The 11,189-nt window shown below is 43.7% G+C and overlaps 1 protein-coding gene across 1 annotated transcript; it reads left to right on the top strand.

The window, feature by feature from the left end:
* The first annotated feature begins 291 nt into the window (after nt 1–291).
* LOC134670522 (TNF receptor-associated factor 3) lies at nt 292–11,134 on the top strand. The gene is made up of 10 exons (XM_063528333.1): nt 292–442; nt 2,103–2,216; nt 2,807–2,949; nt 3,749–3,962; nt 4,538–4,679; nt 5,609–5,778; nt 7,690–7,885; nt 9,011–9,126; nt 9,901–10,056; nt 10,719–11,134. Exons 1-10 carry the CDS (start codon nt 362–364, stop codon nt 10,935–10,937), a joined length of 1,551 nt encoding a protein of 516 aa, XP_063384403.1. The 5' UTR covers nt 292–361; the 3' UTR covers nt 10,938–11,134.
* Nucleotides 11,135–11,189: the final 55 nt, after the last annotated feature.

Below are 11,189 nucleotides of genomic sequence, written 5' to 3'. Positions count from 1 at the left end.
ATACCTATGATTCACTTGGCACAACTGACAGAACTTTCAGCGTATTTTGTGCCAATGCTATTATTGCGTCTTTAAAAATAAATAAATGAAAACAGTTTATATATTCGATTAAAGAAAATAAAATTTGTTTCTTTTATGTGACAGTGCGGCTGTGAATATATGATACGAGTTTAATATTTTGTAAATAGTGTATTGTATTAATTTTTTGACTGTGTTAAAGTTTATAAAACAAATCATTCAAAGTGTTATCTTTCAGAAATGATATAGTAAATATAGTTAAACTGTTTATGTTTAAGAAGAGAGGTTTAGGAAATAACAGTGGAATGTTTTTCGAAGATAGTTAAATCGGACCAATGACAAAATGAGTGCTGTAGATAATAAGAAACCAAAGGACAGCGAGTGTTATTTCTGCAATGAGTTGTTTGAATTGGGCCAGTTACAGGTAATGTGGATGCAATTTTATGGTACAGTTAGCATCAACAGTAGCATATGAAACAACGTGCCAAAAATATATGCAACCCTATACATTATAGAGAGAATTATTCTTTTTATAAGCTAATTGAGAATGGTAGATACTTTTGACGCGTAGTTTTACCATCCTGAATGTCTTACTATGCGTACTTATGATGCTGACTGTATCTACCTAATAAACAAAAAAATTGGTACGTGAGCTCAGTACGCCTGACTTTTCTTGTGGAATTGTTGTCTAAAATGCAATTATGGTCAACAATTATGATGCTCAAACTGACCTTTGGCAAGTACATAGCAAGTGTAAAATCGGCCTGCTTTCAATCCTGCGTTTGGTTGGTTATACCGGGTGTGGCCTGTAACATGAGCAAATAATTAAAACATAGAATGTACTCCTCAAACGGTGACACTTTTGTTCTACAACTTTTAAAAATTATGAATTATTTCCCTATTTTTCATACAAAATAAACATTATCTTCAATGGACGCCATCGCCACGCCATATCATTGTGATTGACGTTGCTTGTGATGCCTTAAACAAAATAAAATTCGCAATAGGTACATATATTGCGTCTTAGAATAAGTGTATTAAAAATCAAACCACAAGTTATTTTTAAAAGTCGCTGAACAAATGTTAGTCAGTATGAGGAGTACAGCCTACAGTTTAATTTTTTGCTCATATTACAGGCCACACCCGGTATTAGATTAAATTTGACTATTAAAATTTGTAGCTTTTCGTGTTGATGGTCCAAACAGCTGTACAGTCACCTGCAATAATATGTTACACAACGAAGGCCGCAAAAATATCTGACACGATCATAATTGTAGAGCCATAAAAGCGTGTCACATATTTTTGCGGCCTTTGAAGAGTAACATATTATTGCAGGTGACTGTACCTACGTAGGTACTACCTACCAAAACAAAGTTATCCCAAAGTCCGAGCAACTAAAAGGGTGTATTTATTACACTTAAAGCATTTATTTAATATATAGTATTGATTATTTTTGTGATTGATATGATACACAACTTTTGAAATAGGTATGACATATTTTTTAGGACATTTATTTTGTCTAATAATCAATGAATTTCGCAGAGCTTGAGATAATCGCGAAGATACGTGTTTATACGAATTGATGTGATAACATTTTATCAAGCCATTGTGTACCTAACTGATCTGTACCTATAACTTTTGAAACTTGAAATAAGTACCATTCGAGGCGAATTTTTACATTGCCATGCGTCAAATTCTAATTATTTTTCATTTCTCAAGAGGGTCATTGTTGTTCTAAAAGGTGTGCAGTAAAAGTGATACCCATGCATTTTACTTTCCTCGTATTCGAAATGAAAAGTAGAGTGTTTAACTCGGGTGAAAGGGTGCTCATCCCTTGTGTACTATTTCAGGACCCAGGGTCCAACCCCTGGATCCGCCCTTACCCTAGTTTTATTTTCCTTTTATAATAGTTTTTTTTTGCCTTTAATGGCTCCTCTACACGATGCCACCACAATGATGCCACTCCAAGGGACGCAGCCATGCGGTAGAATGAGATCGCAATATCACTTGCTCCCTCTAACGCATAAATGCGGCCGGCGCTGGCCCATCGTGTAGAGGAGCCATAATGTGTTTGTCTTGATCAGAGCCACCTGAAGCTATGCGGCAGCATCTTGGAGCAGTGCCCGCTGCGCTGCGGCGCCTGGATCCAGAGGAAACACAAGGAGACACACGTGAAGGACTGCCCGAAAATGGAAAAGGTAGTATGAAACCAAGTCTAAAGTTAGACCAAGAAAAGTCTGCAGCAATTTTGATAGCCCACGCGGTCCAAGTGTTATTTAAACGTAATAATTTCATAGAAGTTTGACGTTTAAAATGACGCACTGCGTGGGTTATCAAAATCGCTGCAGACTTTTCTTGGTCTAACTCTACCTGTTTTCCTCAAATTAAGGTTTTCGTGATAATTAGTATTGTCCCTTGAAAGTAGAAAACTGTACGCAGTTTGTTTCTTATTGCATTTTAACTTCCGGAAAAAGAATCCAAAACTTATAACCAAAACTTACCAACGCAGCTAGATAAAGCTGCACGGCTAACATATGTACCTTGGGAATGTCAGATCTTAGTGAGCTATATAACTTATACGATACCTTATGAAGTCGTGCAAGTCGCGGCAAGATGTGCTAGCCGCCTTGACGTAGATAAAATTACCCACAAATAAAATTTTAAAAAAACCTAGGTATTATCTACAACTACCCAAAAAAATAGTACTAATTACTGCAACATACTTTATCAAAAGAAAACAATCAAAAAGCGGTCTGGCTTCTACCTGAATAATTTATAACATTTTCAGAATCGCTCCACATCATCACCCACACACGCTCGGAACGCTGACCCGTCCCCCCCAGAACCCATCAAGAACCACACGTGGTCCCCCAGAGCAGTAGCGCTCGATGACTGTGTTACTTATCTTGAGAAGGAGGTCGCTAATATTAAGTAAGTGTTTTATCATCTGGTCTCTGAAAGGGTTGAAAGTAGACGTCTCTTTGCAGTCACCCCTCAATACCCTATTTCCAGCTAAAAAATGTTTTCATTGTACCTAGTAGGTATGGCCTAGACATGTGCGCCGATAGCAAAATCATCGGCGGCGGCGTCCGATAATTTTGTGACCGGCGGCGGCGGCGTGATCGGCGTGAAATCGGCGTGGCATAATTTTTGATACTGCATTAGAACGTGGCTGTAGAAACTCTACATTAAAGCCTTCTGAGTATTTACTAGGCTATCCATAAATTACGTGTGTTTTCTAAATTATTGCCGGAAATTATCGGGCTTGTGACAAAGGTCAGGCAAGTCCAATTTTACGGTGGAAGTTACACGTACCTATTACCAATTCCGGCCCGGCAATATGGCCCCGGGTATGTCCTTAAACTACGTCCAGGACCCGGGTATGTCCTTAAACCACGTCCAAGACCACCGGTGGACGGGCAGCAGCGTCCCTCAAAATTTGGTGTACTCGACTGCGATCGCCAACCCGCCTGCCAAGCGTGGCGACTATGGCATTCACCCCCCAAAAAAGGGGAAGGCCTATGTTCAGCAGTGGACGTCTTATGGCTGAGATGATGATTATCAATTCAAGAAATGAAGAGGAATAAGATTAGGCCACACTACTGGTCAAAAGACGTTACGCCCGTTTAAAACGCAAAGAATACGATATGTAATTTGTATCAGCTTTTTTTAATTTGCAACTTTATTATCAACAGATTTTTATACATAAATTTTTCGAACTCCTTTCCAGACTAGTCATCACAGAAGAAGTGAACTATCGCGACGTGCAAGCCTCAGAGCTGGAGAATCTCCGCTCGAAGCTGGTCCTGGTGGAGGAGCGAAGTCAACATTTCCTTTCTACGCTTGTGTCTTTGCGTGCAGCCGTGGATGATGAGGCGGAACGTGCTGCCAACTGGGCTGCGCAGTTTAAACATGACCTGGCTAATGTGCAGCTAGCTTTACAGGTATTTAGTGTTCCATTCCAACCATGAATTCTCTAATCTTTCCCTCTAAACACGTGCAATATCTGATTAGTAAAAATAATGGACAAATTAAAAACAAGAATCATGCTGCAGAAACCGGAGTAATTCTGATAAGTCCTAGATTTCCGTTAGGGTTGGAAGGTCACATTCAGATGTTAAGTTTTACCAACTACCGTTGTGCCAATTTTTGGGATAATATTGTAGAGCGAACACCAAGATGGGCTTTACTTTCTTTCATCGACGGTTATATCCTTGCTTCTGTAGGTGACGAGGCAGAGCTTTCCAGTTCCATCAGTCCTGTCTTCGGCTTTAATCTACGAATTTAACCATTTTCTTGGATGATCCTACTGGACTTTTTTGTCCACTGACCATTACCTAAGATCACTTTTTTCAAGTGATCTTAGGGTGCTATCAATAGTATCAATTGAGCTGAGGAGCAATTCAAACACGAACACACGAATGGTTGGTGGGTTCAGCCTCTCTCTACGTGTCAAAACCATTTCTCAACACTGAACTGACCTCTCTAATCTAAACTCTTGATAATCCACATCTTGCAGGAGCTGCAGAGTCAGCAGCTGACGACGGCGATGCGGCTCGAGAGTACCGTCAGCAGCTTATTGCACGAGCAACATGAACGCGAGCTGTTGGAGACGGCGCTCACGCAGCATGATAACAGGATACGTGCTGTTAATAAGCTAGGTGAGAGATTGCGACCAGCCGGCGTATTATGGATGGCTTTATCCATCGTCATCCACGTGATAAAATAACTGTCACTTTTTAACACCGTGGGATAGAAAGTGACGGACATCGTTTTATCACGCTGTCACTTAGACAAGAAGGACCTGTCATATCCGTAGGTTGCTCGAGAGGCTCTTACGGCTCGATTCGGAAAATGAATTAGATCTCTACTAGACTTCAACAGGTTACGATATGGATAATTTAAAGATATTTGTAAGATAGATACTCGTATGTCAAATTTGACGTTTCCGCGACTCTGGAGGTCCTCTTAAACGATTTCGACAAGTTATTATGACTTAGATATCCAAGTCACATCTAGTCGATATCTAATGTAGATCTAGTTGATCTCAAAATCGTCTCTAGGTCTTGTGGTTATCTCGAAATCCGAATAGGCGTTTTAGCTTCTTACCACTGCAGAAGCGCTACAGATAGAAATGTTAAGGGAATCTGTTTCCGATATAATGGACGAAGGAGATATTGCTTTATAGTTAGCTACAATGTGGTGACTTTATTGACGGACAGTGGCTAGGAGCTTCGATGTAGTCAAATTATAATTTATCTAAAAATTGTCTTAGGGTCGGAAATTGTCGTATCTCGCGAACAGTGGTCGTTTCACGACGGCCGAGATGAGCGACGTCTTTTTCGTTCTTATTGCGTAGACATCGAGATAAAGCCCAGAGCATAAAGGGTTTTAAAGCACATGGATATGGTGGGAAAAGCTCTTGAGTAGTTGACGGATCTTCTCTAGGTGGTAACTGCACTAAAGGGCCCCCGAAAACAATAAGATAAGGGTTAAAGCATAGAGGGTTTTTTCTATCAGATCGTTTCGTGTCGATAGATCTGGGGAGACCCTAAGAGAACATGCAGTTAATGAGCTTTCCGATTTCCAGAGGCAGTAATCGATTACATAAAGCAGACGGTTGAAGAGGAGCGCGCTCGCAACGCAGAGAGCCGCGCGGCGCTCGAGCAAGAGCTGGTGGAGGCGCGCAGGTCTTCGGCGCAGCTGGGGCAGCTGGCCGCCGTTACAGCGCAGCTGCAGGGCGCCGCGCATGACAGGCCGGTAAGATTTCTGAAGGTTATTTTATTAACCTTTTGCCCACTGCTGCTCACAATGGCCTAGCTACTGGATTTACACGCGCGCGGGCGCTTAAGCAGGAGGGTGTGGAGGCGCGCAGGTCTTCGGCGCAGTTGGGGCAGCTGGCCGCCGTTACAGCGCAGCAGCTGCAGGGCGCCGCGCATGACAGGCCGGTAAGATTTCTGAAGGTTATTTTATTAACCTTTTGCCCACTGCTGCTCAATGGCCTAGCTACTGGATTTACACGCACGCGGCGCTTAAGCAAGAGGGTGTGGAGGCGCGCAGGTCTTCGGCGCAGTTGGGGCAGCTGGCCGCCGTTACAGCGCAGCTGCAGGGCGCCGCGCATGACAGGCCGGTAAGATTTCTCAAGTTTATTTTCTTAACCTTTTGCCCACTGCTGCTCAATGGCCTAGCTACTGGATTTACACGCGCGCGGCGCTTGAGCAGGAGTTGGAGGCGCGCAGGTCTTCGGTGCAGTTGGGGCAGCTGGCCGCGGTTACAGCGCAGCGGGCGCCGCGCATGACAGGCCGGTAAGATTCCTCAAGGTTATTTTATTAACCTTTAGCCCACTGCTGCTCAATGGCCTAGCTACTGGATTTACACGCGCGCGGCGCTCGAGCAGGAGCTGGTGGAGGCGCGCAGGTCTTCGGCGCAGTTGGGGCAGCTGGCCGCTGTCACAGTCCAGCTGCAGGGCGCCGCACATGACAGGCCGGTAAGATTTCTGAACGTTATTTTATTAACCTTTTGCCCACTGCTGCTCAATGGCCTAGCTACTGGATTTACACGCGCGCGGCGCTTAAGCAGGAGGGTGTGGAGGCGCGCAGGTCTTCGGCGCAGTTGGGACAACTGGCAGCCGTCACAGCGCAGCTGCAGGGCACCGCGCATGACAGGTCGGTAAGATTTCTGAAGGTTAACGATTATCCTTTTGCCCATTGCTGCACAATGGCCTAGCTACTGGATTTACACGCGCGCGGCGCTTAAGCAGGAGTTGGTCGAGGCGCGCAGGTCTTCGGCGCAGTTGGGGCAGCTGGCCGCCGTTACAGCGCAGCTGCAGGGCGCCGCGCATGACAGGCCGGTAAGATTCCTGAAGGTTATTTTCTATAACCTTTTGGATTGCCCACTAGCTGCTGGATTTAGAATAGAATAGTTTTTTTTTCGTAAACACCCAGACAGTTAATAGACATATATACTTCACTGTAGACACTGTAGTACGTCTGTCACGAAATGGCCCCATCTCTGCATGTTGCTGGCGACTTTTTTACACTGGTCTCTGTCCCTAAGAAGTCCCTAATACCTAATTAGGTACTTACAATTGCTTTCAAAGGCCCAGCATCTCCACCTAAAACCTTAACTCAAATAAAAAAGGTTCTTTAAGACCCAACAGGAGTGGTCATTTCTCCATACAAACGAACTCGACTGTTTCCTCCGTGGGTTTTGATGCTAGAGCAACGCAGATTAATATTGTCAATATCTGTGTCGAATCATTTTGCTTTTTTTGATATTTTAGTTTTTTAAGGCGCCAGAGCCCTTCAAAAATGGCCAAAATGGCCTCATTGAGTATGCCGCAATGAGAGGCGTAGTATTCAAAACTGATATCAATTAGCCAAAAAAGCAAAACGGTCCGACACAGATAATTTCATAATCATTTAGGTTTCCAAATTTGGTTACGATTGGTTAAGTTTTGGAGAAGGAAACAGTTGAGTACGAAACCTCGATTTTTGAGATTTTTACGCAGGATTTTTCACTTGTCTTTATCGCACTAGTTTTAGGAGCCGCTTCCGTTAGCGAGACGGGTATATTTACCTAAAATATTTAAAACTCAGTTCCTGTTTCGTCTTAAACTAAAACTCAATATTTTATTGCACTTCACGTGTAGTAATATTCCTCATGTTCCAGGAAGTGGACCGCCTAGCAGTCCTCGAGCTGGCCACCACGGAGGCCCGCGCCGAGACCGCCGAGCACGCGGCGCGCGTGGACATCGTCGCGCGGGACATGAGGGCGCTCACCAAGTCCTACCTCAAGCTGAGGAGCGAGCTGGCCGACTTCCAGGCGAGGGTGGGCTTCGAGAGGGCGGAGTTTGGGAGCGATGATGGTAGGCTAAAATAGTTATTTGTTTTACAAGGGGGCAAAGTAGTTGTTTAACCTCTCGTGCTAATATTGATACCCGAGCAAGCGAAAGATTCCGAAATTTAACCACGAGCGTAGAGAGTTGTTCGAAAAAGGAATCTTGAGCGTTGCGAGGGTTTCAAAACACGGGGGTTAAACAAAAATTGTCCCCGTGTGAAACACAAAATTTTTCATCACACCAACCCGAAGCAAATATTAAATGTAAAATATCAAACAAAATCAAACCAAATCAAATCCAAATGAATGTTATTAAACATTTATCATTCAAAATCATCATTTAAAAGTCAATTCTACCAGCAGACATAACAAAAAAACTCAAAATTTGCATTTGATTACTTTTTGCCTCACATGTGAATAAAATGCAACTTTGCTATCAGTTTTAGAAGTGCAAAGTAAGCCTTTTCGAGCTGGTGTGGTGAAAAAACCCTTTACCTACATTTATTTTGTGAGCCTCGAGCGGCCATTCACATGGTAAAAGCGACTTAGTAACATCAATTGACATTATAAATTGACCGTCCAAGCGAAGCGGTCTAAGAGTTATAGGCACTTGAATGTTTTTTAGGGTTCCGTACCTCAAAAGGAAAAAACGGAACCCTTATAGGATCACTCGTGCGTCTGTCTGTCTGTCCGTCTGTCACAGGCTATTTTCTCGGAAACTACTGGACCAATTAAGTTGAAATATGTAAATTAGTGACCCAAAGATGGACATGTTTAATTTATAATTTTAAAATACATAGGTTCAAAGTTATTTAAGTTAATAGCCAAAGAATTATCATTCCCCCCACTTTATCTCCGAAACTACTGGGTCTAAAATTTTGAAAAAAATACACAAAAGAGATCTTTACCTATAGATGACAGGAAAACCTATTAGAAATGTGCAGTCAAGCGTGAGTCGGACTTATGTACGGAACCCTAGAAACGCGAGTCCGACTCGCACTTGGCCGGTTTTTTGCTAAATATTACTAGATGGTCCAAATCACTATCGTCGTGTAGGAAATGCACATTTCTAAAGAACTAATCTTTATAATTGCGCTAGGAAACCTACACATATTAATCCGACATGTATTTTTTACTGATTTATTTTCCGCAGGGCACCTTATCTGGCGGATCGACAACTTCACGGAGCGAATGAAGGACGCTAAAACTAATGACACTGTGCTCACCAGCCCACTGTTTCGGACTAGCAAATACGGCTACACTTTGAAGGTTCGCTTTTAATGCTTACCACAGGCGGCCTAGCCAAGGCGACTATCGCTTGCGCTTCGCCGTCGATTCGCTTTGTGTCTCTCTATCGCTCATGCACACAAATTGATAACGATACCTTGAGGTAAGTACTTTTTGGATATCCTTCCAAGGGCGCGCTAGGACCTAAACTTTGTTACCATTAATTTGTTCCCACAAAGTTGTATAGATAGCAGCACCATCTCTCTCACTAAGGGAGTCGCGTAGGAGCTGCAAGCACATACTGCTTGCCCTTAGAGTTGGTCAAAGACGCCTAGTCTTTCCAAGATGGCATAAAGTAGTCTAGAGGTTCAGGTAGACGCCGGTTCGAATCCGGCCACCGCCACTGGAGGGCTTTGTCACCTTATATGACATCTATTTCAGTTTATAGTTATAGGTTCTCGCGGGCTTGGTTTCCGCAACTCGACGTCATATTATTGCGCCTATTTTGCGTGATGGGTTGGCGGCACTATTCTTGCCAAGAACCCTAGCAGACCCTTGACGTTGCCGACAACTTCTGGGTGAGACCCCGGTGGGCCGAGGTGTTGTGCGCGGTATCTGCCAGCCCTGGGCATTCGGGAATGATGTGAACGGCTGTCTCCTCTGCCTCCATGCATGCTCTGCAGAGGGGGCTATCTGTATCACGTAGGGTTAATAGGTGAGGCGTGGCCAGTTATGGCCCTAGCTATAAGCCGGAGCTGTGGTCTCTTCAGCTGTCAGTTTATATTTATTAACATGGCTAACATGAGATCGTTACAGGCGGAACTGAACCTCAACGGCATCGGCAAATGGAGGGGGCGGCACATAACCTGTACCATACGCCTGGTCGGCGGGCCTTACGACGCGCTGCTGGAGTGGCCCTGCGACTTAGCCATCAACATTGTGCTGCGGGACCAGCCTAATAACAGGAATCAGGTAAAATAAACGTTTAATGAACCTTCTGTAGTTCTGTACAGTGAGTTACATTTTATATTTTAGTGCCAATGCTAATTATAGGGCCCTAACCTACATGATTGTGGTGTCGTAGTCTGATCTAGCATCAGGTGGTAACCTGAAATCATAAGACTGTCTTCACATTGGATATGGAACCGCATCAGTATCCATGTCGGCGGCCGATCGTAAGATCAGGCAGATCGTAATGTTCCTGTGTAATGTTTTGACGATAGTCACATTAATCCAAGATATAGGTAGGATAGGTTCGTTAGGTTGCTTCAGACGCCCGAAGGGCAAACTGTCCAGAAATAGGAGCCCCGCATAGCGGCGCTCCGTCGGCTCAGGCAACGAGTCAAAGATTTTCACGTTTCACGATATTCCTAGGAGTTTCACGATATACCTGATGTTACGATCGGCCGCCGACATCCATACATCATTAATAACGTAAAAAATTAAAATAAATGTAAAAAAAGGTCCAGTTCATAACACGATACGGCCTATCCGTACACTTCTCCAGACAATATTGAACACTTCACACCCCAAGTAGTTCCGGATTTTATCAAACTTTAGAATCTTTATATAACTAAGAAATCTGATCCTTTACCTTTAAAGTTTAAACAATCAGTGTATCCAAATTTTTCCAGGCAATGGACATAGTAAAATCCCTCCAACTCCGTCGTAAGTCCTCCTCGAAACGGCACGACTACGACTCGACCGATGAGAAGACGCGCTCCACTGAAGCTCTGGACAAGACCGTCACACAACTGAAGAGGCAGTACATTTTCATACCGCATACCAGTTTAGACAAGTTCGAGTATGTTAAGGGGGATACGGTGTTCTTTGAGTTTATGGTCAACCAATAAATACGCAGCATAACTCAGTAAATCCTCCTCTAAACGTCACGACGACTCGACCGAGAAGACGCGCTCCACCGAGGCTCTGGACAAGACCGTCACACAACAGAAGAGACAGTACAGTACATTTTCATACCGCATACGAGTTTAGACAAGTTCGAGTATGTTAAGGGGGATACGGTGTTCTTTGAGTTTATTGTCAACCAATAACAGATGATGCTTCAGGCAGAGCTGTGAGAGGATGCATAGCTAGGAATGTTT

Source organism: Cydia fagiglandana, chromosome 14 (genome assembly GCF_963556715.1).
Source record: "Cydia fagiglandana chromosome 14, ilCydFagi1.1, whole genome shotgun sequence".
Taxonomy (NCBI): domain Eukaryota; kingdom Metazoa; phylum Arthropoda; class Insecta; order Lepidoptera; family Tortricidae; genus Cydia; species Cydia fagiglandana.
Note: the sequence above shows the minus strand (reverse complement) of the source record. Positions and strands in the feature narration are given on the sequence as shown.

What these genes read in the sequence shown, in the direction of transcription:
- LOC134670522 (XM_063528333.1), top strand. Translation starts at nt 362, where the DNA reads ATGAGTGCTGTAGATAATAAGAAACCAAAGGACAGCGAGTGTTATTTC. An exon ending in TTGAATTGGGCCAGTTACAG is followed by an intron (nt 443 to 2,102) that starts GTAATGTGGATG and finishes TGTCTTGATCAG; the next exon opens with AGCCACCTGAAGCTATGCGG. An exon ending in AGCCTAATAACAGGAATCAG is followed by an intron (nt 10,057 to 10,718) that starts GTAAAATAAACG and finishes AAATTTTTCCAG; the next exon opens with GCAATGGACATAGTAAAATC.